Source organism: Bos mutus, chromosome 23, assembly GCF_027580195.1.
Source record: "Bos mutus isolate GX-2022 chromosome 23, NWIPB_WYAK_1.1, whole genome shotgun sequence".
Lineage (NCBI taxonomy): Eukaryota > Metazoa > Chordata > Mammalia > Artiodactyla > Bovidae > Bos > Bos mutus.
Genome location: NC_091639.1, coordinates 39,668,610 through 39,696,596, shown reverse-complemented (window position 1 = coordinate 39,696,596; position 27,987 = coordinate 39,668,610). Strand labels below are relative to the sequence as shown.

General features: G+C 46.7%; 1 protein-coding gene across 1 annotated transcript in view; it reads left to right on the top strand.

Moving 5' to 3' along the window:
* Positions 1–27,367, top strand: part of PNPLA1 (patatin like phospholipase domain containing 1) — a 54,538-nt gene extending 27,171 nt beyond the window's left edge. The window contains exons 2-9 of the mRNA XM_070360786.1: positions 2,255–2,487; positions 4,383–4,448; positions 5,477–5,686; positions 6,604–6,664; positions 18,203–18,772; positions 21,856–21,934; positions 23,053–23,178; positions 26,981–27,367. Coding sequence (XP_070216887.1) covers positions 2,255–2,487; positions 4,383–4,448; positions 5,477–5,686; positions 6,604–6,664; positions 18,203–18,772; positions 21,856–21,934; positions 23,053–23,178; positions 26,981–27,230 — 1,595 coding nt within the window. The 3' untranslated portion in view covers positions 27,231–27,367. The remainder of the gene's footprint in view (positions 1–2,254; positions 2,488–4,382; positions 4,449–5,476; positions 5,687–6,603; positions 6,665–18,202; positions 18,773–21,855; positions 21,935–23,052; positions 23,179–26,980) is intronic.
* The last annotated feature ends 620 nt before the right edge of the window (positions 27,368–27,987 follow it).

Here is a 27,987-nt window from a genome sequence, read left to right as displayed (position 1 = left end):
CCAACAACACCTTGGTATCAAAATGCTCAGTTGTCTCATAACCTACTGGTGGGTTGGCTGCCGCCACTCCCTGACCCCAAGGGAAAACAGTCTGTACAAATTGGTACTTGGTAAAGGGTAACCTTGCTAAAATTGCAGAGCCTTTCCAGCTCACCAGGAGCATCCTCCCCTGTAAGGGGGTGATGGCTAAGATGCTGCGTTGATCAGGTCAGCCCCTACTACACCCAGGCAGCTGTGAGTCTGAATGCTGGAGAGAAATGGCCGTCACCATGGCAACCCAGGCTGGCTCAGCCTCTGGGATCAGTCCAACACCCAGAGAAAGGAGGTGGGGTCTGGAGTCAGAACAAACACTGCCTGGTTGTCTGACCTCAGGCAGTACTCTTCGCTTTTCTCTGCCTCAGTTTCTACATCTGTAAAGTGATACGGAAGCTCCTTATCTTACCTGCTTCCAGGATTAATGAGGAATAATCTGTGAATGGTAAAATATGAGAGGAGAGCACCCCTAGCTTTGGTTTGTCCCCAAATAGCTGTGTATGACCTTGGACAAATCACTTAACCTTTCTGTGCCTCAGACGCTCTGTTTGTAAATAGGATAGTAATGTCCCCTGTGATGGCTTCTCAGATTTACTGTCAGGCGGCCATGAGAGTCCCAGAAGTTGGAAGGAATCTTGGTCCTTACCACCCATGCAGGAATCCCTTTGATGAGTTCTTTGGCTGAGGTACTTGTCCTATCTCTGCTTGATGACCTAAAGTGCCAGAGAGCTTACGACTGCACAGCTTTCCAAGTAGCCATTGCTACATGATGCTAATTGTAAGAAAGTTCTTTTGTATAGGATGTTTTGGGTTTTGCTTTTAAAAAAACATTCAGTTAATTTCTTTATTTTTGGCTGTGCTGGGTCTCCATTGTGGTGTACGGGCTGGGCTGTTCGTTGCTACTCCCGGGCTTTCTCTAGTTGCTGCAGGTGGGGCTGCTCTCTGGCTGCAGTGTGCCGGCCCTAGGGCAGGCAGACTTCAGTAGGTGCTGCACACAAACTCAGAGTTGTGGCTCATGGACTTAGTTGCCCTGCGGCATATGGAACTTTAGTTCCTGGACCAGGGAGCGAATTCCTGTCCCCTACATTGGCAGGCAGATTCTTAACTACTGGGCCACCAGGGAAGTCCCAGTATAGGATGTTTTACAATTAAATGTTTGCTGTAAAAATTAGCAGTCCTTTTCAGATCTGTTTCCACTCCTGATTTTCCCAGAGGGTTTGCACAAGATAAAAATTAGCAGCAATTGGCAAGAAGCAGGTTCAGGCCCAGTTCTGAAAGCTTTTACCTTAATGTAGTGAAGGAGATGAGTTCCTGGGTCACACACTCTAGGTTAAAATCCCACTTTGTTCATTTACCAGATGGTTGCCCTTGGGCAACTTATATTAGCTCTCTGAGCCTCAGTCTCCTGATTGGTAAAATGAGGCCAGAACTACCTACCTCACAGTATTATTGCTGTGACAGCACTTATCCAGTGCACAATTCCCTGGTGGAATTCTGGGGGTGGTGGCGGGCAGGGTGGGTCACACCTTCCTCTGCCACCCCCTGGACAACACATCTGACCTCTGAGCCCCGCCCCCTGCCCCGTAATCTGGCACGTGTAGGCTCTTACGTGCCCAGGCTGTGCCCCTCTCAGAAGCAGGCAGAAGGTTCATCTCGCTCGCCCTCCTGGGAACCCCTGCAACACAGCCTTGTGTGTGCACTTCAGGGCCTTCTCCCTCTCAGGCCTATGCCAGGGGCCATAAAAGGAAGATGATGCAATGGCTTCAAGACAAAGCTTACCCTCCCTGTGATTCCCCTGCCTCAAGGTTAGCACCCCCTCCTGCCCACAGATGCAGCAGGCACTAAGCATGCGTCCCAGGGTGTCACTGGGTGAAGCCTTTCAACTATATCACTGTTTTAAGGGGACCCTCATAGAGGGCAAAAAGCCTATAAGACTCAAAAGAATGCAGTCTGGTGGTGGGGTAGAAACGTGGTCCTTTGCCCTCAATTGAAGGAGTCAGGACGCCTGACTAGCGGTGGGCTCTCGGGAGCCAGTGATTTCATTCCTCTGTGCCTCGCTTTCCTCACGTGCAGAATGACAGGTTGATGCCTGAGACCTCTCTTGTGTCAGAATTACAGGTTTTTCTATTTATTGGATGCAGGATGAGATGGCATAATCGCCCTTGACCTCTTTATGCCATAGGGGCTGCTGAGCACCCACTCCGCTCTGCTTCCTCCGCAGATGAATACCTTCGAGTCCTCAATGTGGGTGTGGCCGAGGTGAAGAAGTCCTTCTTGGGTCCCTTATCGCCGTCCTGTAAGATGGTGCAGATGATGAGGCAGTTTCTGTACCGGGTCCTGCCTGAGGACTCCTACAAGGTCACCACCGGGAAACTCCACGTGGCCCTCACCCGGTTCACGGATGGAGAGAGTGTGGTGGTTTCAGAGTATACGTCCAAGGAAGAGCTCATTGAGGTAAGGGGGCGGGACCTGGGTGTGAGGGCGGGGCCGGGAATCAGGGCGGGGCCTGGGTGGGACCTGGGTGTGAGGGCGGGGCCTGGTGGGCGGGGCCGGGAATCAGGGCGGGGCCTTGGGGGGGACCTGGGTGTGCAGGCGGGGCCCCGGCGGGCGGGGCCTGGGTGGGCGGGGCTGGTAATGAGAGCCGGCCGCGGAGCTGGGGCCGAAAAGGAGAGGCTGGTCTTGGTTTTTTGACAGGCCTCTGGGACGGTCCACCTGTCTGCCTCACTTCCTTCTGTTTTCTGCTTCCCAAGTTCTTCCCTCCCTTCGCCTTCCTGCCATCTGTCTTTCTGTGTTAGGCACGCTGTTAAACGAGATGGACACAGAGAGACGCCAAAAACAAATCAGACTTGGTCACCATCCTACGCTTCAGCGCTCAGAGTCCCGTCCGTTTTGCCTCTGCCTTGCCCTCTGCTTTGATCCTGCAGCTTCTCAGAGGTCCGTCTGTATTATCAACAGAGGTCCTGTGGCTCCTGTCGGCCTGGGCTGCAGTGTTTCCCCGCTGAATTACTCCCGGTTTGTGGGAACGGCCTCCCTTCGCCCTTTCTCTTCCTTTGGTCCTTGATAAAAAGGATTGCGTTATCACGAAATGGAAAGGGGGCTCTGATAGTGCACTTTTCTAAGCTCCTTAATATAATTTAAAAAATAATTTTATTTACTTATTTATTGGCTGCTTATTTATTGGTCTTTGTTGCTGCACGGGCTTTTCTCTAGTTGCAGAGAATGGGGGCTACTCTCTAGTTGAGGTGCGAGGGCTTCTGTTGTTGCTGAGCCCTGGCTCTAGGGTGGTCAGGCTTCAGTAGTTGCTGCTTCTGGGCTCTAAAGCACAGACTCAATAACTGTGGTGTGCGGGCTTAGTTGCTCCGAGGCATGTAGGACCTTTTTGGAAACCAGGTATCGAACTCATGTCTCCTATATTGGCAGGTGAATTCTTTACCACTGAGCCACCAGGGAAGCCCCCATTAATGTAAACTTTAGTTAAGAATTGTTAGTGTTGAAGAGTGCTGTGGATATGCCCAATTTTCTTTCAGGACAAAGGGGTTGAGCACATGCCCCTCCACCTTTATTTCCACTCCCCTTCCCTCCTCTGAATGCAAGGCCCTTGCCACCCATCCTCACTTCCCCACACTGGCATGGCTTTGATCCTGGTGAGGGGGAGGAATAGACAGTGGGTATGGACACTCCCTTGGGTTTATTAGCATCCAGTTCTTCAAGACTTTTGTCTCCCCAGTCCTCTTCCACCACTTCCCCCTCCTACCCATACCAGCCAGAGCAGGTCACACAAAACAGGCTTCTGTGCCTTTGCACCTGCTGTTCCTTCTGCCTGGGATGCCCTTCCCCACCCCACTTCACCTGCTCAATCAGACTCCAGTCACTCCTGCCAGGGAACGTCCCTTCACTACCTGCCGGCCTTGCACCCACTGGGTTGGGTGCTTCTTTGGGGCCACGTTGCCCATGCCCACCTCCATCACAGCATTGGTCACCACCCTCTGAAAATTCCCAAGGGTGGGCATATCCTTTGATTCCAAAGGATCAGATTCCAAAGGCCCAGGCCAGATACATAACAATGGTTGTTGAATCCCATTGGATTCATGGAAATTTGGTGCCAGAAGGAAGCCTGGAGATCACTAAGGCCACTCTCTCCCTTTAAAGCTGGGACACCCCACCCAGACCAACCAAGGAGGTTACCAAGGACCCAGCCAGTGTATCTGACTTGGGGCTCCACTTTCCTGGGCAAGGCCTCCACCTTGGTGTAAGGAGGGCCAGGCTGGTGGTGGCCCAGAGGCTGCAGGTGAGTCCTCCCCACTCAGCCCCCAGGCCTCAGGCGTCTCAGCCCTGTTCTCTCCCCACAGGCCCTGTACTGCAGCTGCTTCGTCCCTGTGTACTGCGGCCTTATTCCTCCAACTTACCGTGGCGTGGTACGTGCTTCAGTGTGGGAGGGGGCGAGCTGGGATCCAGGGGGGCCCCTGTGACCCACATCAGTGAGGGATGGTCTCAGAATTCAGTAGGAAGACCACAAGAATTGAAAAGGCCCTTGCGTTTTCCTACTCAGAATTCTTAATGTAGATGGATTTCTGGGGCTTTAAGATGGCCTTTCCCCCACTGGGTTGGGCTTCTCTCTGCACCCACCAACCCATTACTGAGTCTGGCAAGTCAAGGCTCCACAAGTTTGCCAGATTTTCTAACCAGCTTCAGCTGATGCAGATTCTGCTGGTCCACAGACCACACTCTGAGCAGGAGGATTTAACCTGCATCTCCTCCTCATTTTACATCTAGAGAAAATGAGATCCAGAGACTAGGAGTCAGCTAGCAGATAGACTCTTAATGCATGTTATCCATGTAATTCTCAGGCGCCCAGAGAGTTGGAGCCTCTGTGTCTGTGATCCTTTCTTCATAGTTGAGGGAACAGAAGCCCCAAGAGGGGAAGGGACTTCAGGGTGGACACTTGGTGGTGAGGAGGGTTCTGAAGGTTTGTGAGGGGAGGTCTGACCTCAACAGAGGAAGGCAACTGGGCCCTGCGGCAGCCTAGAGGGGGAATATCTCACAACCTGCTCAGACTCACCGCATGTACACCTTCTCATAAGGCCCAGGGGGCGGGTTCCATTCCCCAGCCCTGCCCTCAGCCATTGAGGGACTTCACAAACAGGGACTGTGCCAACTTTATCCAGAGTGTGGATGCCCCCGAACCTTGGTGTCAGAGCTTCTCCCGAGGGACCCATTTCCTTTGTTTTTTTGGCCTTACCACATGGCCTTTGAGATCTTAGTTCCCAGACTAGGGATCAAACCCATGCCCACGCCCCACACCCCTCCCCTCCCACTGGGACAGCAGAGTCTTATCCTCTGGACCATTAGTTAAGTCCCAAAACCCATTTCTTTGATGCCCTGAGTGGGGGAGAGGGCCTCTGACCCCAGATGAGCGTTTCTCACGGGCACCCCCACCCCACAGCGGTACATCGACGGGGGCTTCACCGGCATGCAACCCTGCTCCTTCTGGACCGACTCCATCACCATCTCCACCTTCACCGGGCAGCAGGACATCTGCCCGCGGGACTGTCCTGCCATCTTCCACGATTTCCGCATGTTCAACTGCTCCTTCCAGTTCTCCCTGGAGAACATTGCCAGGATGACCCATGCCCTGTTCCCCCCAGACCTGATGGTGAGAGACACGAGGGATCTGAGAGTGGGTGCAGGGAGAGCCAGGGAGGGTGGTGGGGTGGGGAGGAGGACTGGGTCGGGGGAGCCAGGGGGGCCCACTCAGTCCATCTGTGTTTTCCCCCTTCGCTGGTCCCTTAAACTTCCTCGTAAACCTGTAACCTGGCCTTGCTGCTACCCAGGAATGAACAAGTGCCCAAGGTGCTCCCAGCCTCAATTCTTTCCCCCTGACTATGTCAGAACTGCTGATAGGAATGTTGGCTGAACTCTCGCACTCTGACATGCAGTGTGGGGTCAGCAAACTATGGCTCAGGAGCCAAATCCAGCCCATCGCTTGTGAGCTAAGAATGGACTTTCTATTTTTAAGGCATTGTTAAAAATAAAAATAAAAAAAGAAATGACAGAGACTATGTGTGACCTGCAAAGCCCCAAATATTTACTATTTGGCCCTTTACAGAAAAGGTATTATGGGCAATATCTCGGGTAATCCGCCAGCATCCTCTGTAATACATACAGTTATTATTCCCATTTTACAAGTGAAGAAACTGAAGCTGTGAGAGGTCACGTTCAGACAGCCACCAAGCCGATAAGTGGCCGTGCTGGGATTTGAGCCCTGTCTCCTCGTTCTGCTCTTCCTACTGTTCAAATGCACCTTCTCGGGTTCTACTAGAGACCTCTCACACTCTGCGGCCCAGGGGACACTGATGATCAGCTGCGAATGGTTTAACACCTTCATGCAGCATCACTATGGACACATGGTCAGGAACTGCCCCCCACTTAGCAGATAGCAAGGGAGGAGCACATTTTGAAAAGCCCATCCAGGGAAGCTGAAGAGCAGTGAAAGCAGCTGCTTTGGGCCAGGGGGCTGCCAGGCTCTGCATTGCTGCACCCTTACTTACTTTCTGGTGCTCCACCTTGCAGATCCTCCACAATTATTACTACCGAGGGTACGAAGATGCCGTTTTGTACTTGAGAAGGCTGAGTGAGTACCATGTGGGGTCAAGAGGAAGTGGGGCGGGGGTGGGGGGCGGTAGGTGGGGCAAAGACAGAAAGTAGAAGAGCTGAGTAAAGGCGCGTTTCCCCCAGTTTGTGAACTGGAGGTGCCCTTCAGCCAGGAGAGCCGGAAATGGGTACAAGAACCCGACTGTCTTCATTGTCCAGGACAGGCCGATGTGCCAGAAACTATGGTCTCTGTGGAAAAGGGGGCTTACTGATTAGACTGTGTCTACAGTTTTTGAACAGATAAATTTTCTGGATTTAAAAACTATGTTTAGGTTGGGACTTCGCAGGCAGTCCACTTGTTAAAACTTCACCTTCCAAAGCAGGGGGTGTGGGTTAGATCCCTGGTCAGGGAGCTAAGACCCCACATGCCATGCCTCGTAACCAAAAAACCAAAACATAAAACAGAAGCGATATTGTAACAGATTCAACAAAGGCTTTAAAAATGGTCCACATCAAAAAGAATCTTTTAAAAAGCCAATATATTAAAAATAAATAAATAAAAGTAAAAGCTAGGAAATACATAGCTCGTGTCTCCTTGGAGAATTCCATTTTCACGTCATTACATGACGTGTATTTTATTGTATAAAATAAATGTATTTTATTCTTCTTGTATTTTATTCTCTTTCCAATGAAACAGTAGTGTTAATATAGAACTACATATGACTAGCTTATGTTTGTGTGAGACTTTGAGTGACATATTGATCAACAAATGAGAGAGAAGAGCCCTCACCCTATGTTGGTTTGAAAAGCATGGTCCCATCCCTGTGTATCCTCTGTGTATTTTCTGATTTCAATGGCATCTATTACACACTCTAACTCCATGCAAACTTCTTTGTTAAAATGAAAGAAAAATGCTTTTCTATATCTAGAATTAATTCCATGGGGCATATTTAAAAAAAAAAAATGATTCCTGGATCAAAGGATGTTTACCAAATGTTCACTTCAGTTCAGTTGTTCAGTTGTATCTGACTCTTTGAGACCCCAGGGACTGTAGCATGCCAGGCCTCCCTGTCCATCACCAACTCCCTGAACTTGCTCAGACTCATGTCTGTCAAGTCGATGATGCCATCCAACCATCTCATCCTCTGTCATCCCTTTCTCCTGCCTTCAATCTTTCCCAGCATCAGGGTCTTTTCCAAGGAGTCAGTTCTTCGCATCAGGTGGTCAAAATATTGGAGCTGCAGCTTCAGCATCAGTCCTTCTAATGAATATTTAAGACCGATTTCTTTAGGATGGACTGCTTAGATCTCCTTGGAATCCGAGGGAATCTCAAGAGTCTTCTCTAACGTCACAGTTCAAAAGCATCAATTCTTTGGACTCAACTTCCTTTATGGTCCAACTCTTACATCCATACGTGACTACTGGAAAAACCACAGCTTTGACTAGATGGACCTTTGCTGGCAAAGTAATGTCTCTGCTTTTTAATATGCTGTCTAGGTTGGTCATCGCTTTTCTTCCAAGGGACAAGCATCTTTTAATTTCATGGCTGCAGTCACCATCTACCGTGATTTTGGAGCCCCCCAAAATAAAGTCTGTCACTGTTTCCTCATCTATTTGCCATGACGTGATGGGACCGGATGCCATGATTTTAGTTTTTTGAATGTTGAGTTTTAAGCCAACTTTTTCATTCTCCTCTTTCACTTTCATCAAGAGGCTCTTTAGTTCTTCGCTTTCTGCCATAAGTGTGGTGTCATCTGCATATCTGAGGTTATTGATATTTCTCCCGGCAATCTGGATTCCAGCTTGTGCTTCATCCAGCCCAGCATTCACATGATGTACTCTGCATATAAGTTAAATAAGCAGGGTGATAATATACAGCCTTGACGTACTCCTTTTCCAATTTGGAACTAGTCTGTTGTTCCATGTCTGGTTCTAACTGTTGCTTCTTGACCTGCATACAGATTTCTCACGAGGCAGTTAAGGTCTGATATTCCCATCTTTTTAAGAATTTCCCACAGGTTGCTGTGATCCACACAGTCAAAGGCTTTAGTGTAAGTCAATGAAGAAGAAATAGATGTTTTTCTGGAACTCTCTTGCTTTTTCTATGATCCAACTGATGTTGGCAATTTGATCTCTGGTTCCTCTGCCTTTTCTAAATCCAGCTTGAACATCTGGAAGTTCTCAATTCACGTACCGTTGAAGCCTAGGTTGCAGAATTTTGAGCATTACTTTGCTAGCATGTGAGATGAGTGTAATTGTATGGTAGTTTGAACATTCTTTGGCATTGCCTTTGGGATTGAAATGAAAACTGACCTTTTCCAGTCCTGTGGCCACTGCTGAATTTTCCAAATTTGCTGGCATATTGAGTGCAGCACTTTCACAGCCTCATCTTTTAGGATTTGAAATAGCTCAGCTGGAATTTCATCACCTCCAGTAACTTTGTTCGTAGTGATGCTTCCTAAGACCACTTGACTTCACACTCCAGAATGTCTGGCTCTAGGTGAATGATCACACCACCATGGTATTCTGGGTCATTAAGACCTTTTCTGTATAGTTCTTCTATGTATTCTTGCTACCTCTTCTTAATATCTTCTGCTTTTGTTAGGTCCATACCATTTGTGTCCTTTATTGTGCCCATCTTTGCATGAAATTTTCCTTTGGTAGCTCTAATTTTTTTGAAGAGATCTCTAGTCTTTCCCATTCTATTGTTTTCCTCTATTTCTTTGCACTGATCACTGAGGAAGGCTTTCTTATCTCTCCTTGCTATTCTCTGGAACTCTGCATTCAGATGGATATATCTTTCCTTCTCTCCTTTGCCTTTCACTTCTCTTCTTTTCTCAGCTATTTGTAAGGTCTCCTCAGACAACCATTTTGCCTTTTTGCATTTCTTTTTCTTGGGGATGGTCTTGATCACTGCCTCCTGTACAGTGTAGATGAACCTCTGTCCATAGTCCTTCAGGCACTCTGTCTATCCAGTCTAGGCCCTTGAATCTATTTCTCACTCCCACTGTATAATCCTAAGGGGTTTGATTTAGGTCATACCTGAAAGGTCCAGTGCTTTTCCCTATTTTCTTCAATTTAAGTCTGAATTTTGCAGTAAGGAGTTCATGGTCTGAGCCACAGTCAGCTCCTGGTCTTGTCTTTGCTGACTGTATAGAGCTTCTCCATCTTTGGCTGCAAAGAATAGAATCAATCTGATCTCAGTGTTGACCATCTGGTGATATCCACGTATACAGTCATCTCTTGTGTTGCTGGAACAGGGTGTTTGCTATGACCAGTGAGTTCTCTGAGCAAAACTCTATTAGCCTTTGCCCTGCTTCATTTTGTGCTTCAAGGCCAAACTTGCCTGTTACTCCAGGTATCTCTTGACTTCCTACTTTTGCATTCCAGTCCCCTATGATGAAAAGGATATCTTTTTTTAGTGTTAGTTCTAGGAGGTCTTGTAGGTCTTCATAGAACCGTTCAACTTCAGCTTCTTCGGCAAGGCAAACCATTCAAGTCTATGCCCCAACCATTAATGCCAAAGAAGCTGAAGCTGAATGGTTCTGCAGATATCTGCAGAATTACTCAAAGATATTTTTGTGTGTATCCTTTGATGGGAAACATGACCTTGCCCCTAGGCTGCTCTTGGCTATTTCTCCTTGGTCTCCCATTCCCTCCCTTCCCTAATTAACAACTGCTTGAACCTGCCCATTTGAACTCAGGGAAGGTTGAGGAGGCTGAATGAAGGCTATTTCCTATAATCAAAGAAATAGGGGACACAGCAAGACTTTGTGCCTAGGAGCCTGTAGGGCCCTGTGGAATCATGGTGAACTTTTTCTGTATGTAGTTTAAAAAAATATGTGTTTTAGGAGTGAGATTAAAAGATTGAATGTGGTTTTTCTTCCCCCTAGAATATATGCATTAAAAATTTTTTTCCTCCAAAATTGCCTCCTGCTTTCCCAAGCTTCCCTTGTCCCGAATCTACTTTCTCCTGGGCCCTTTCTCCCAGCTAGGAGGATGGGGAGCAGGATGGAGGGAATGTGGACTCTGGAAGTGAGCGGCCCTGGGCCAGGACCCCCATCCCCCAAGCTGCGCAAGCTCCAGGAAATCACTCCACCTCTCTGAGTCTTGGTTCCTAATCTGTACGAAGGGTTTATTTAGATCCTGGTTCTCGACACACCAACTGTGTGACCTTGAGTAAGTAATTCACCTCCTGGGGCCTGTTTCTCATCTGTACAAGGCGGCTGGTGGTGAACCACATCTCCACTCCTAGCCACGGTCAGTCCTGTCCACCGCCTGCTCTGACCTCAGAGAAGGCCCCTCCTCTCACCTCTCTGCAGACAGACACCTCCTAGTCCTGACTGTCCTCTGACAACTCCTCCATCCTCTGCATTTGCACAGGGGACAGCTGGGAAGCTGAACCGCAAGTATCCAAAAGGAGGACCACCTGAAGGGTGTGTGGTGGTGGAGATGAGGGCTCACCTCCAGAGCCCCAGGAATAGGAGGGTCTGGCTAGGGCCTGGGCTCCTTCCCACCACCAGCTGGGGAGTCCCTCTATTCTTTCCTCAGTGATGGTGTATACTGAGGACTTGGGGTTTGGGAATCCCCTGTTTGGTTCTTGGATCTTGGAGCAGGCACCAATTCCCTGCTGCAGGAAATCCCTCTACAGCTCAGATTACAGCTACTGGGCTGCCTCCATACCTGTCTTTCCCTTAGAATTTTCCTTTATCTCCCTCTCAGGGCAAGCCCCAGGGAGAGATACAAAATGGATTTTGAAGCATCTCTCGTCTCCCCTGTTTCTCAGGAGCCCCATATTTCACCCTCTGGAGGAACCCAGTGACTTCTCACCCTCCCCCCTTCCACCCTTAGCTGGTTGGGACATTCTTACAGGTGTGAATGGTGGTCTTAAACCCAAAGATGAAACTCTAATAGCATTGCAGCCATCCACTCCTGAATTGGGGACAGTATATGGAGGATGGCAGATTTTCCCCAATGGCCCTGGAATCACTCCAAGTAGGAACAGACACAACTCATAAGGGAGAAAGTGTCTCATGCTGGCTGCCAGCTGTTTTTGCTTCCTCTTCCAATTTGCCAGTGTGTGCGTGGCTTTCTCAGTGCAAGCTTCAGCTCCAGCACCTCAACCCTCTTGAGTTTGATGGGACTGGAGTTTTCTCCTGGCACCAGATGCAGGCAGGAAATACTGACATATCCTGAGAAACTGTGGCTGGTGCCCAGAGCTACACTCTTTTAATCCCCACCTACCATCTGGGAGCAGAAATCGGAAGTCTGCTCCAGCCTCCTGCCTGTTTTCTGAAAGGGGGTCAGCTCCGGCAGGAAGCCACACCTGCAAGGTGTCACCCTCAACTCCTCAGCTCACATCCTGGCATCTTCAGTCTTCCCCCCCTCCTAAAGGCTCACATTGACTTAGTTACTTCTGCCAGCAGCTGAGCCTCCCTCTCCACCCTTGGTCTCCCCTGGCAGTTGCCTTCTGCCAAAACAAAGGGCACTGCTTGCTGGCATCCTTGAAAATCCGCCTTCCCTACACAGATGCGTGGACATGGGTGCTGAGTGAGACTGGAGCTCAGAAGTTGCCACGTTTGAAATATCCGTCCCACATCCAGGCATGCCTGGCCAGACCGATCTTCCTGCCTCCCTTCCTCCTGCTCACAATTGGATAGGTTTTCACACAGACACACAGACAGACAGACAGACAGACACACACACACACACACACACACACACCTGTGAAACCAGCACCACAATCAAGATTGGGAACAATCCATCAAGCCCCAAGTTTCCTCATGCCCTTTTGGGATCTCTCCAACCTTCCCTCATTCCCCCACCCTCAAGCAAACCTTGATGTTTCTCTGTCATTATACATCAATTTTCATTTTTAGATTTTTTTTTGATAGACGGAGTCTTATAGTATGAATTCTTTTTTGTCTGCTTTTTTTCACTCAGCATGACTATTCTGAGATTCATCTGTGTCATTGCTTGGTATAAATATTTCATTCCCATTTGCATTCCAATCAACTGTGTGAATATACCACAGTTCATTTATCCATTCACCCTTTAATGGCCATAGAGGTTGTACCCAAATTGGGGCTGTTATGAATAAAGTTGTTATGTACATTTCCTGGGTTTCCCAGGAGGCGCTAGTGGTAAAGAACCTGCCTGCCAATACAGGAGAATGTAAGAGACATGGGATTGATCCCTGGGTCAGGAAGATCCCTTGGAGGAGGACATGGCAACCCACTCCAGTATTCTTGCCTAGAGAATCCCATGGACATAGAAGCCTGGCAGGCTATGGTCCATAGGGTTGCAAAGAGTCGGACATGACTGAAGCGACTTAGCATGCATGCATGTACATTTCACGCTTGAGTTTCTGTATGGACAAAAGCTTTTATTTCTCTTGGGTAAATACACAGGAGTGGAATGGCCAGATAGTATGGTGGATGTATGTTTGATACATAATATATGTATGCAAATGTATGTATAATATATACTATTTTAATATAAAATATAATTATATAGTAGTTGTAAAACACACATAAAATTTATCATCTTAACGGGTATAAATGTACAATTCAGTAGTGTTAAACATACATTGTTGTGCAACCAATCTCCTGAACTTTTCCATCTTGAAAAACTAAAAGTCTATCCCGATTAACCAACTCCCCATTTCCCCCTTCCCCTAGGCCCTGACAACCACCATTCTGTTTCTATGAATTTGAATACTTTGGATAACTCATGTCAGTGGAATCATAACAGTATTTGTCTTTTTGTGTCTGGTTTATTTCATGTATAATGTCCTCAAGATTCAGGCATGTTGTAGCATGTGACAGGATTTCCTTCCTTAAGGCTGGATAATATAGACCGTGAATATAGACCAAGTTTTCTTTATCTATTTATCTATCAATGGACATTTGGGTTGCTTCCACCCCTCGACTATTGTGAATAATATACTGCAAGGAACATGGGTGTGCAGGTATCTCTTCGAGATCCTGTTTTCAATTCTTAGATATGTATAGACTAAGACACATACCCAGAATGTATGTTTGACTTTTTAAGAAGTTGCCAAATTATCTTCCAAAGTGATTGTATCGTTTTACATTCCCAACAGTGTATGAGGATTCCAGTTTCTCCACATTCTCACCAACACTTGGTATGGTCAATCTCTTTTAGCTTTTGTGTTTTTTTAAAAAAATATTTATTTGGCTGCACTGGATCTTAGTTGCAGCATGTAGAATCTCTTAGTTGTGGCATCTGAACTCAGCTGTGGTATGTGGGCTCTAGCTCCCTGACCACAGGTTGAACCTGGGCCCCCTGCATTGGGAGTGTGGAATCTGAGCCACTGGATTCCCAGCCACGGCAAGTTCCCTGGTCAGTCTTTTTAATATTAACCATTCTAATAGGTGTGTTTGTGGAATCTTATTGTGATTTTAATCTGCATTTCCTTAATGACTAATAATGTTGAACATCTTTTCATTTGCTAATTAGTCATTCAAGTATATTTTTTGGTGAAGTGTCCGTTCCACTGTTTGGCCCAATTCCCCTCTAGACCTTTATTTGTTAAGCTTTATTTTTTTGAATTGTTTTAGATTTACAGGGAAAATGTGAAAACAGTACAGAGAGTTTCCATATACCCCACATCTAGTTTCCCTCTTATTTTATGTCTCACACTTGTTAGATACTATAGCACAGTACTTAGTACATACTATGGTGTATTGTTTATAATTAATGAACCAACACTGATAAATTGTTACTAACTGAAGCCCATTCTTTATTCAGATTTCCTCAGTTTTTACCCAATGTCCTTTTTCTGCCCCAGTATCCCATCCAGGATCCCATGTCACATCTAGTTGTACTGACTCCTCAAGCTCCTCCTGTCTGTCACAGTTGCTCAGACTCTCCTTGTTTTTAATGACCTGTGTACTTTGGCCACCTGATGCAAAGAACTGGCTCATTTGAAAAGACCCTGATGCTGGGAAAAATTGAAGGCAGGAGGATAAAGGGATGACAGAAGATGGGACGGTTGGATGGCATCACCGACTCAGTGGACATGGTTTGAGTAAACTCCGGGAGTTGGTGATGGACAGGGAGGCCTGGCGTGCTGCGTCCATGGGGTCGCAGAGTCGGACTCGACTGAGCGACTGAACTGAATTGTGCTGTACTTAGTTGCTCAGTCACGTCTGACACTTTGCAACCCCACGGACTGTAGCCCACCAGGCTCCTCCATCCATGGGGATTCTCCACACAAGAATACTGGTGTGGGTTGCCATACCTTCCTCCAGGGGATCTTCCCAACCCAGGGTTCGAAACCAGGTCTCCCTCGTGGCAGGTGGCTTCTTTACTGTCTGAGCCACCAGGGAAGCCCAAGAATACTGAAGTGAGTAGCTATCCCTTCTCCAGCGGATCTTCCTGACCCAGAAATTGAATCGGGGTCTCCTGCATTGCAGGCAGATTCTTTATCAGCTGAGCTACCAGGGAAGCCCTTTTAATGAACTACTGGCCAGATATTTTGGAGGATGTGGCTCAGTTGAGGTTTGCTTGATGTTTTTTCTCATGGTTAGACTGGGGTTGTGGATTTGGGGGAGGAAGACAACTGATGCACAGTGCCGTTCTCATGACATTGTATCGAGGACACGTGCTGCCTACATGACGTATCACTGATGACATTGACCCTGGTCTCCTGGCTGAGGACGGATTTCTGGTGTCTCCACTCTAAAGTTACTCTTTCTCCTTTCCATACTGTGCTCTTCAGAAGGAAGTCACTATGCAAAGCCCACATGGAAGGAGTAGAGTATTTTCCACTTCTTTAAGGGCTGAAGTATCCACTGAAAGTATTGGGAAATCTGCATGAGAGGTTTGTCTCTTTCTTCCCCATTGACTTACCTATTCAATCATCTGTTTATATCACTATGAACCCCCGAGTACTTATTTTTTACTGTGAGTTATTATTCAGTCCTACTTTATTTATTTTGTTAGTCAAATTGTTCCAGTTTTGACCACTGGGAGCTCTTTCAATTGGCTCTTTGCCCATTTACAAAATGGAATTGGTTGTTTTCTTATTAAGAGCTTTTATGTGTTCTCTATAAATGCCCTTTTTCAGAAATACTATTTGCAAATACTTTCTCCCAGTCCATGATTTCTCTACCCAACTCCTTAAGAGTGTCATCTGAAAAGGAGAATTTTTTATTTCAGTAGGTCCATATTAACTTTTATCCTTTGTGCATCATGCTTTTGGTGTCTTTATCTAAGAAATCTTTGCTTCAGTCAAGATTACAAAAAATATTTTTCCTTTGTTTTCTTCTAGAGGATTTTTAATGTTTTAAAATACAAAGGTTTTATTATAAAAATCAAATAACTGAGTCATGGTGAACTCAGTTCAATTATTTTAGGCAATTACAGTATACAAGGAGATTAACATTTACCAGCAAGAAAAACAGGTATAGGCAATTAATTTCCTAGAGACATTAGTGATTGGAAAGAGTCTGGGGAAAAGGAAATGTTCAGTCTATAAAACAAACAAACAAAAAATGACCCCCAAATTAAATAGAGCTATTTTTGCAATTTTATTAAAAATTCAGTGTTTTAATAATTAGGTGAAAAAGGATATGTGCCCTCCAAAGAGTCACTCCACTTGCACCAAAAGACTTGGTTCTTTTTTTCCTAGTAGAGCAATATTTCTTTTTATTTTTTAATTGAAATATAATTAGAGATATAACTGACACAGAGCATTATAATAGTGTCAGGTGTAAAAGTGAAAGTGAAGTCGCTCAGTCGTGTCCGACTCTTTGCGACCCTGTGGACTGTAGCCTACCAGGCTCCTCAGTCCATGGAATTTTTCAGGCAAGAATACTGGAGTGGGCTGCCATTTCCTTCTCCAGAGGATCTTCCCAACCCAGGGATTGAACCTGGGTCCCCCGCATTGCAGGCAGACACTTTACCGTCTGAGCCACCAGGGTGTACAGATGATGATTAAAAATTTGTGTATGTTGCAAAACAACCCTCACAAAAAGTCTGCTGCTGCTGCTAAGTCGATTCAGTCGTGTCCGACTCTGTGCAACCCCATAGACGGCAGCCCACCAGGCTCCCGATTCTCCAGGCAATAACACTGGAGTGGGTTGCCATTTCCTTCTCCGATGCATGAAAGTGAAAAGTGAAAGTGAAGTCGCTCAGTCGTTTCCGACTCTTAGTGACCCCATGGACTGCAGCCTACCAGGCTCCTCCTCCCATGGGATTTTCCAGGCAAGAGTACTGGAGTGGGGTGCCATTGCCTTCTCCGCACAAAAGTCTAGTTACTTCCATCACTACACAGAGTTATAAAAAACTTTTTTTTTTCTTGTGATGGGAACTTTTAAGATCTACTCTCTTAGCAAATTTCAAATATTCGATAGAGTATTGTTAATACTAACTCTAGTCACCAGGCTGTACAGTCCATCCTGTGACTTACTTATTTTATAACTGGAAGTTTTTACCTTTTGACCCCTTCCCCCATTTCTCTCACTCCCCACCATTCTTCCAGAGGCTTTTTCTTTTTTTAGGATTTCATTTATGTCTGTGATCTATCTTGAGTTAATTTTGTATAAGGTACAAGATATAAATCTAAGTTCTTTATAAAAAATGGATATCATGTTATGCCAGTGTTGTCTGTCGAAAAGACTTTGCTTTCTCCATTGAAATAACTTTGCATCTTGGACTAAAATCAGTTGTCTATGTATGTCATGGGCCTATTCCTGGACCTTCTGTTTGTTCCACTGACAGATTGACCCACCTTTATGTCAGGACCATCCTGTCTTGATCACTGTAGCTTTACAATAAATCTTGAAACCTGGTAGTCTTAGTTCTCCAGCTTTTGTTCCATTTTCAAAGTTGTTTTTGTTATTCTAAGTCCTTCATATTTTCATATGAATTTTTAAAATGGCTTGTGAATTTCTACACTGAAAGCAATCACATTATATTTTTATTGTCAACTTACTTTCTCACCGTCTGCAATTACCACCTCAAACCTTCTGCTCCTGACCTCCAGTCTTCTACTCTACCTGGCTTCCTACTTCACAGAGAAAACCAAAGCCATCCGAGGGGAGTTCTCTCGACTTTGCGCCACCAAATATACAGACTCACCTTCCCCTGACCCTTCTTCGCCTGTGTCTAGAGCTCACCCACCCACCTGGGCTCAGACCCCATTCCTGTCTCAGAATTCTCCAATTTTTCATCATTCCCCCTCTCTCTCTGACCTCCATCTCTCAACTGGATCCTTACCAGCAACGTTTAAATCTACCCCAGCCTTCTATCAAAACACAGTCATTCAATATAAATTCAAGTAAGTAAAGAAAGGCTATTGAAAAGCACTAATCCAGGAATTCCCTGGTAGCCCAGGGCTAGAATTCTGCGCTTTCTCCACCAAGGCTGGGTTCAGTCCTTGGTCAGGGAACTGAGATCCCTCTGGACACACGGCAAGAGCAAAACAAAAACAGTGACCAGCACTCATCCTGTTCATGAAAATAATCTGGGAAACCATTTTTTGCAAACATCATGCTCAGGTCAGGGGTTAGAAATGCCACCTGTGACCCCATGCTGTTGTTTTTCCTAGATGCTGCTTATCTTAATTCTCCTTCCAAGAGAGTGATTTTCCCCAGGGTAGAAGTGTACTGCCAGATAGAACTCGCCCTTGGCAACCAGTGTCCTGAACGCTGTCAACCGAGCCTCCAAAGACAGCTGGCCAGTCCAGAAGAATCCAGACAACTTCACACACAGCGGGCTCCCAAAGAGGATGGAAGGGGTGGCCGCTGTCCACCTCTGTCCCCACCCATGCCGGCACCCGAATCCACATGTGACTGGCCTGTGGAGTCGCCTGTTTTATCACCTGCATCGCCACCAGCCTCATCACCGTCACGTTCTCCGACTGACTTGCCACCTGCGTCACTCCCAGCCGTGCCCTTACTCCCCAGCTCAACACCTGGGCTGTCACCTGTACCACCATCACAGCAGATACAACCGACTGGATCACCGCCCAAGTCCCCGCCCCCCCAGGCAACTGCATCACCCAGGCCACCCCTGGGGCCTTGCGGTGTGGGGGCACCTCCAGCGTTTCCCCGATATTCTTCTTCAGCATCACCTGCACAGCCACCTGTGGAGGAACTGGGCCCAGAACAGCCCCAAGGTATGGACCCCTCTGGCCTGTCTCAGCTGCCTCACATCCGGAGCCCACTGGCAAGTGTGTAATGATGTGGTAGCTATAGCCATCGCTTTAGAGGGGTGCACTGGTGAAGTTAGTTAGCCCTTAGCTTTAGTGGCTCTACTGGCCTTCCCTGGTGGCTCAGACAGTAAAGTGTCTGCCTACAATGCAGGAGACCCGGGTTCGATCCCTGGGTCGGGAAGATCCCCTGGAGAAGGAAATGGCAACCCACTCCAGTATTCTTGCCTGGAAAATCCCATGGACGGAGGAGCTTGGTTGGCTACTGTCCATGGGGTCTCAAAGAGTCGGACACGACTGAGCGACTTCACTATGGCTATGAGGAGAGGCCACCATGAGAGGGCAGTGTACTTGACTTTTTGTCTTTTCCTTTAGTTTGTGTATGCGTCGCTTCCTTTGTGTCCGACTCTTTGCGACCCTATGGACCATAACCTGCCAGGCTCCTCTGTCCATGGGATTCTCCAGGCAAGAATATTGGAACGGGTTGCCATTCCCTCCTCTAGGGTATCTTCCCGACCTAGGGATCAAACCCGTGTCTCTTATATCTCCTGCATTGGCAGGCAGGTTCTTTACCACTGGTTCCTGTCCAGTGATTCTCAAAGTGTGGTCCCCAACCAGCGGCAACAGCATCACCTGAGACCATGTTAGAAATAAAAATTCTCAGGTCCTACCACATACCTACTAAATCAACAATTCTGGGGGTGGGATCCAGCTGTCTGCATTTTTTACAAGCCTTCCAAGTTCTTTTGCCCTCTCACGTTTGAGAACTGCAATTCTAGTAGATTTTTATTGTGAAAGCCACTGTGCCGGGGCAGTGGTACTCAAAGAGTGGTCTGTGGACCAGTGCCAGCCTCTGAATTGTCTGTTACTTGTGCACAATGAGATGAGTGCAGAAAGTGAGAGCAAGCATTTTGAAATGTTTATAGCAATAAGATAGAGCCGTGACATCCGAGAGTTTCATCATTTTCCTACTAGTTCATTTGTAATACATTTTACCAAAGTACTAGTCCATTATGGATTGTAAGTATGATTTTTAGAAATTGGTTCTTCAGTACAGATAGTTTGAGAAGACCCTCTCTGGGGGCTTCAAAGGTGAACTGTTCTCAATTCCTCACTCTCGGGAAATCTCCCTTCCGACAGAGGGAATGACATGGATGCTAACTTCAAAAATACAAGAAGAAATTCTTAGGTACTGTGTAACCAACAAAAACAGTGTTGAGGGTACTTACAGAGAATAAGATCACCTCTCTCTGGGGGGAAATAAGGAAGGCTTCTCGGAGGTGAGGGGTAATTTGAGAGGGGCAGGATTTTGACAACTGTGGTTTGTGGGATCTGACCGAGTAGAAAGAACATTTCAGATTTTGTTTATTCTAGAGGTCCGGGTGCAGAGAAGGAAGGTATAAGGCACCTTCAGTGTAAAGGGGACACCTGATTGGCCACTGTAGGTGGTCTGGGTGGGGACCAACGGAGAGAGGTCCAAGTGATGGAATGAGGCCAGGCTGTAGGGCCTTCATGGTCGGGCTTTCGTAGTTATTATGATAAATAGTAGCACAGGTTAGCAAGGCTTCCTTATTTGTGATTCTGCCCCAGGTCAGGTGTGACCCCCTCCTTTTTCTGGAGTGAGTTCATTTTGGCTTTTCTGTTTTTCTTTTCTTTCCTTTTTTTCTTTCTCTCTTTGGGAATAGGTTCACTTTGCCTTTTATTTTGTTTTCGTTTTTCTTTTCTTGTCTTCCTTTCTTCCCTTTTTTTTTTTTTTTAAATAGGTTCACTTTGATTCTTTCAATCACAAGACAAAAATACCAGAACATTAGGAGTCAGAAAGTTGGTCAAAGTGTTTCACTTGCTTTCTTATTCCCAGTTAAATGAAATGCATTTATTTTATGTTATCACACCAGTGCTTAAAGCCAGCCATCTTCAGGGGCCTGAACAATCATGAGTCTGGAGTTGGCATTCCTCACTTGTATCGGGGGTGGGCAGAGGGCACAGATAGCCCAGTGATTTTCCATTAGAGGCAATATTACCCCAGGAGACATTTGGCAGCATCTGGGGACATTTTTGGTTGTCACCTGGTGGGGAACGTAGTCGGGAGAAGCCAGGGATGCTGCTAAACATCCTACAGTGCTCAACCCTTACACCAAAGACTTGCCTGGCCGGTGGCGTCAGGAGTCCTCAGGTCGAGAAGCCCTGCTGGGTCTCAGCAGTGACATCTGAGGCCATCAGGGGGAGTTGGACAGAGTGCCGCTCCCAGGGGTTCATGTTATTTGTTGTTTTGCCATGTTATTGTTGGGGGTGGGAGTGTTGCAGAAAGTCCTGGGGAAAATCCATAAACAAAGGAACCACAAATAGATCTGGGCAAGTGAGGGACAGCCAGCAGGTCCCCAGATGAAAGGTCTCCAAGTTCCTCAGATGGATGAATGTGCTAATTTATTCCATATTATTATCATTTACATGTGTTACATAATTACACCTTAATATCCATGTATTATATATCCCCATACTCGTCGGAAACATGCAGAGAGCGTACTTAAGAATAGTGGCCATGATGGGACTTCCCTGGTGGTCTAGTGGTTAAGACTCCACGCCTCCGATGCATGGGGAGTGGATTTGATCCCTGGTCAAGGGAACTAAGATCCCACATGGCCGCAGCATGGCCAAAAAATTTTGAAAAGAATACTGGTCATGAAATGATTTCTATTTCCTATTCCAGTAAAGAAGACAAAAAAAGCATTACAGAAAGCAGATGATGGAAGGTTCAGGCCCCTGTGGGGGATTTTCTTGAAAACTTTCCCTAACACAACTGGCTGCTTTTCAGGACAGAATTGTTGATAATATTATGTCAAGGGTTAGCTTCAGGCCTTCCCGCAGATGCTGTTGCCCTGGATCTCAGTCAAGTCCCCAAATATGATTCTGGTCCCAAATACGAGAATTTAAGAAAAAGAGTTTCTAAACATTCTCACTTTCTTCTTATTGTTATTTCAGAAATGACTAAGTACTCCTCCTCGCCGTCCCCATCTCACTCACATCTTCTATATTTTTATTTTTGGCTGTAGCTCCCTTTGCCTCTTCAAATTTGAAAAGCACCGTGCCTCTGGCTAATGTGAAGGAAACCGCCAGCAAACCTCACACAGTGTGAGTATCTCCTTGACTGGGGACAGTTTCTTTCCTTTGGTCGGGGAGGGGGCCCAGCTAAATGATACTTTCCATCTCTTTAGCTGCCTGGGGATCCTCTTTGGATGTGATTACAGACCACTGCCTCCCTTCTCTCTCCTTCAGTGGGGGGACACGGGGACACGAGTCTGTTCCTCCCGACAGTGTCAGTCCCAGTCGCCGCTGTGCGCACTGGGAGTGTTCCTCCTCTGGATGCGGTGGGGGAGTGTGCACGCTTCCTCATACCTGACTCTCGGGGATGTCTCAGGTCAAGAGAGCTGGCAGGCCTGCTGCACCCTAGCCTTGGGTGGTTCCTGCACAGTATAAATTAAGGGAATTCTACCCCAAATCTCCCTTAATCCAAATTATTTTCTAACAGCATAAGAAGGGGGCTAATACTGCTATGTTGCAGATTGTCTCCAGAAAATCTTCTTTCATAATGCACCTCAACCATCTGGGTTGTGTAACATGTGCTCTGTTGTTACCCTTGCAGCTATTACGAGACGGCTGGGGAAGGATTTTTTTCTTTTTAACCTCTCTGGGAATCACAATACCCAGGCTCCCTTGCTGACTGAATGCCAGTGGGGTTGGCCGGTGGAAGGCACCAGCAGGAGATCAGAGAGTAAATCAGGGTGTTGTTATTCACCAACCTCATCCCTCCCCTCCTTGGGGTAGCTCTGGCAGTGGCTGAGTTTTCCTATGGCCACCATCAGAGAAAAGGGCCCAAGGCACTTGTCACTTGGTATCATATCCAGGATATTAAAACATACCTGCTTCTCACATTAAGTATAGTTTTAATTATAAAATTTTTGGAAAAAGTTTACATACATAATTTTGTGCTTGGACATAAATTATGCATTTTATTCACATGATAGCTTACTTTATTGCATTGATGTGTAACTGTATAAAAGTTTGAGTTTCATTTGACTAGTGGCTATGATGTTCCTTAGGTAAACATTCATTGATTACAAAGTGAAAGTTCACTGGGGAACTCTGATGTTCAGCTGGGGTTGAGAATCATAACACTGTGTGTCTGTCTACCTTCTGAGCTGGAGTGGAGCCCTGTCATTAAGCAACCATGACTTCATCTCTTTGTCCAGGGAGAGGCCTGCTGAAGAGTCCAACTGGGTGAGCAAGGTATTCAAGAAGAACAAACAAAAGACAAGTGGCACCAGAAAAGGCTGCTTAAGACATCCACGAAGCAAGAAAACAGGCAGCAAAGTGCTGTGAGCATGATTAATGTCTCTAATTCCACAGAAAGGGAACGGCTGCAGGAAGATTATAGGGGTAGTGAGGGGGGTCAGTAAGGATCAGGATGAGGAGCTGGGCTTCGGAGTTGGATGCACCCAACATAACATTCCTGTTCAGCCAGTCTCACCCAGGGAGCGTGCTTAGGACTCTTGGTCTTTCTGAGCCTCTATCTCCTAGTAAAATAGGGCTAATACCAACTTGTAAGGCTGTTGTGAGGGTTTAACTAGGTCAACTGTGTAACTTGCTTCGCAGAGTGCAAGATGTGTAATAGTAGTCAATAATTAGTAGATATTATGGTTATAACTCCTAGAAGTTAACTAGCTACGTCTTAGCTTCTGAATAGAACTCTACTTAAAGAATATTAAAGTTGTCCACTAGTCCAATCTGCTATCTTCTGGAATAAAGTCGTCCACTAGACCACTAGTCCATCTGATATCTTCTGGAATAAAGTTGCTATTTATTCCTTGCCCCATGCTAAAGTCACTTCAGTCGTGTTTGACTCTTTGTGATCCTATGGACTCTAGCCTGCCAGACTCCTCTGTCCATGGAGTTCTCTAGGCAAGAATACTGGAGTGGGTTGCCATGCCCTTCTCCAGGGGATGCTCCCAAGCCAAGAATCAAACCTATGTCTCTTCTGTCTCTTACTTTGGCAGACAGGTTCTTTACCACTAGCACCACCTAGGAAGCCCATTCCTTATCCCAGAGCGGGGAAAAAAAGAACTGTTCTTAAAAACCCAAGCTATGGGTGCTCATGTGACTCACCATGTAGAGTTCCTAACTCTTGCCAACCTACAGCTAAAAGTCCTGACCAATGTAGGCCTGCTTCTAATTGCTTCTGACTCTATTAGATTGTTTTGGCTTAATTAGTCAAACATTATCGAGCACCTACCAAATGCCATGGGGTCACAAAGGGTCAGACACAACTGAGCTACTAAGCACAGCACAAATGCCAAGCACTCTTCCACGTTCTGGGGATATCAAAGACGAACTCAGGGACTTCCTTGGTAGTCTAGTGGTTAAGACTCCACGGTCCCAAAGCAGGGGCCATGGGTTCAATCCCTTGTCAGGGAAGTTCTGCATGCTGCAGGGCATAGCCAAAAAAAAAGATATGGGCTGATACAGCCAATAATGTTTTCCATGGCCGTATAAGGGGCTTCCCTGGTGGTCCAGTGGTAACTCTGTGCTCTCAATGCAGGAGGCACAGGTTCAATCCCTGGTCAGGGAACTAAGCTCCTGCATGCCTCATGGTGTGGCCGAAAAAAAGCAAGATAAATTCAACTTGATCCCCAACTTTGAAGATTTACCCTAAAGTTTGATTTACATGGGTTTGATCCTTGGGTTGGGAAGATCCCCTGGAGAAGGAAATGGCGACCCACTCCAGTTATTCTTGCCTGGAAAATTCCATGGACAGAGGAGCCTGGTGGGTTACAGTCCATGAGACTGCAAAAGAGTTGGACGTGACTGAGCAACTGAGTGCACAGCAAGGGTGTAGGACTCAGGGCAGTCGCTGGTTTCTGGAACGTATGGGTGGGATCAGTGCAGCCTGGAATTAGTCACTCTGTTCCTTGGTCTCCAGCCTCAACACTTCCCTGACCTTTGAGTCTGTCTCCAGGAGCTCAGGGTCAGGTGCGGTCATGAGGGTGTAGGAAGGTCTGCCTTGGATGTGGGGAGCTTCCCTGCAGCTGGGGTGCTCTCTGGGAGCCAGGTCCAGACTTGGCTCTTTGACTCCAGAGCCATACCTCTTTCCATGCTCAGAAGAGTGGGAACCGTGCGCTTCAGCCAAAGCTTCCTTGGTTGATAAACTTCTAGGAATCAAGGTGTTGTACAAAGAAGCAGGATGTGATAAAAACAAACAAAACGATTTTCACAAGCTGTGGGAAACCTTGTTGTTGATGAGTCACACATCTTGTGTGCCGTGTTCCTTTATAGAACAAGTTGATGAAACTACTGGAGGCAATATACCAATTGATCTTAAGCAATTCCTTGCAGATTTATTGCTATGAGTTTCAAAGACAAGGTTAGGGGGGGGGGGGAAAATATATATATATATATATATATATATATATATATATATATATAAAATATATATATATATATAAAGGCATAGAAAAACAGAAGTGATCCAGCAAGAGGAAAGACCTGTTCCGAAACTACAGTCACAGGAGACGCTGCCACATCCACTGGCTAGTCCTGGGGAAACTCCTGGTCTCCTGGCAGAGGAAAGAGTCTAGAATAAAAGCTCAGGATAGATGTTATGGGTGTGTCTGTGTCTGTTTTAAATCAAATGTTCAATCTATACTCTGGCATGGGTTGTATTAGTCAGTTCTTGCTGTTTTGATAATGCTGTATAACAAACAGCACTCTTTCCCACACTGCCCCGGCCAAGATCTCAGTGGAATACAAAACAAACATTTGACTTTTCTCTTTCCTAGGTCTGTGAATTGGCTACGATAGCTCTGCCTAGGCTTACAGCTTGGGGTCAAGTCTGTCCCTGTCCCTTTTATTCAGGACCAGCAGTAATGCCAGATATGCTCTTCTCCTGGAGCATGGCTAGATAGATGTATCAGCCTGGCTGTCCTCTGCTGGCCTTATCTCTCCTCTAGTAAAAGTTCAGTGGTCATCTGACTCAGGATGTGTAACTGGCCTCAAAGTAGAAAGACAAGTAGAAAGAGAAACTGAAATACTGCCTGCAGGCTACAGATGGAAAAGAAGGAGATCCGTCTTGCTGATTGCTACTCACATCCTTTTTTTTTTTATGTTTATTTATTTTTGGCTATACTGGGTCTTTGTTGCTGTGTGTGGGCTTTCTCTACTTGCAGCAAGCGGAGGCAACTCTCTAGTTGCAGGGCACGGGCTTCTCACTGTGGTAGCTTCTGTTGTGGAGCATGGGCTCAAGGCACTCAGACTTCAGTTGTCGCAGCTCACGAGCTCTAGATCTTGGGCTCGGTTCTTGCAGCGCACCAACTTCATTGCTCCGCAGCATGTGGGATCTTCCCAGACCAGGGATCAAAACCTGTGTCCCCTGCATAGGCAAGCAGGTTCTTAACCACAGACCAAGTGTCAGATTCCCCAAATTTCCACTATTAGAGAACCTTTCCTTTGAGTTACTATGGAACCTCCCCCTATTCAAAGATAAATTTATACAACCTTGGAAATCAACTATAATCCAAAGAAAAATTTTTAATCGGTGAATTTAATAATAGCTAAAAGTTACATAGTAGTTATTATATTCCAAGCCCTGTGGCACAGACAGGCTAAGTAACAAGCCCAAAGTTACACAGTTGGTAGATGGCAGAGCCAGCATCTGGATCAGGAACATCTGTCATCAGGATTTTGATGTTGACCATTAAGTGGTCCAGCCTCCAGGGTAGAAGGAGCGCTGGAGTGAGGGTCAGAAGTCACAGGGTCTAGTGTAGCCCCTCCATTTGGGCAGGGAGAGGCCTGGAGAGGCGCTCGGATGCATGGCAAGGGGCAGGTCAGTCTGGCTTGGATGCCATGCTAAAGAACTTTGTCTGTGTTGCTGGGGAGTCATGAGAGGATTTAAACAACAGAATGACACAGTCAGATTTGAAAATTATCCACAAATACCCCAAATCCACATCCCAGCATTTCCCCAGGATGAGTTCTGCAGGTGTCTCCCTGCCATTTTCCAGAGAGGGTAAGTGACTGGCTCAGGGTCACACAGCAGGCGGAGGAGGGCTTGGAAATCAGGATTCCCAGTTCCCCCTTCTGGTCTCATTTCCCCTCACGTGTGCTTCCTTGGCTTTTCACATCCAGGTCTGCCCCCTGCCCACTTGACTTCTCCCTGACCTCCACCTCTGAGACAGTTTGGGTCGCCTATAAGCCTCATCCCAGCCGCATCCAGGAATACAGCTGCCCCGAGGTGTGGAACTCCCCAGGGTGTCCCTGGGGCCAGACACTGCCGGTCCTGTGCCAGGATGCTGTGGTGACCTCTGAGCCCCGTCAGCCCATCTTTCTTTCTGCCCCCACCTGCCTCTTCCTGGTCAAGGGTCAAGGCCAGCACTAGCCTGTAGAATGCCTTGTGCACCAAGAAAAGAGCACCCTCTCCTTGAGAACTTGACTGCCACCTGCTGGAAAGTTGCCGTAATGTGCCGATTTTTTTTGAACAATTGGTTACCGACTGCTTGAACACTGTATGAATGACATGCAGCATCAGTATGTCTGTGAGTGCCTGCCCTTTTGTACCGGCAGTGTATCCTTGTTCAGTGTGCAGTCCACACAACTGTACTCAGCATACTGGAGACCCCTCCACCTCTTCCTGAAAAACCAAATATCAACCAGACTTTTGTAAGTCAAAAAATATGGCAAACATGCTTTCACCAACTCCTGCTTTGCAAATAGAACTCTGCTTTTGCAGAAGACCACTTGTATGACAAAGTAAACCCTCGAACTGGCTTTTGATACAAATTGAGATTTCCTATTTCCACATATCAATGTGGCTATTTGCTCAGGATGCCCAAAGCATATGAAGCTGTGAGCAGTGGTCTCAGTGGATATGAGGGGAGGGGAGTACTAGATTTGGGACTTGGAGATGATGAATTTGTGTCCTTTTTCTAGGAAACTGTGAGCCGAGAGAGGAAACTTGAGCTGAAACGGGAGAGAACCTGATGCCCGCGAGGCTGAACCTTCTCCTCCTCACTGTTCTCAGACGCCCTCTTTTCACCCCAGGCCTTGCAAGGACCGGGGTCCCACCCACCACCAAGGCTGTTGGGGTAGAGGGTCCTGCTTCCCCCAGGCAAGAGCCTCCTTGTCTAAACATCCTC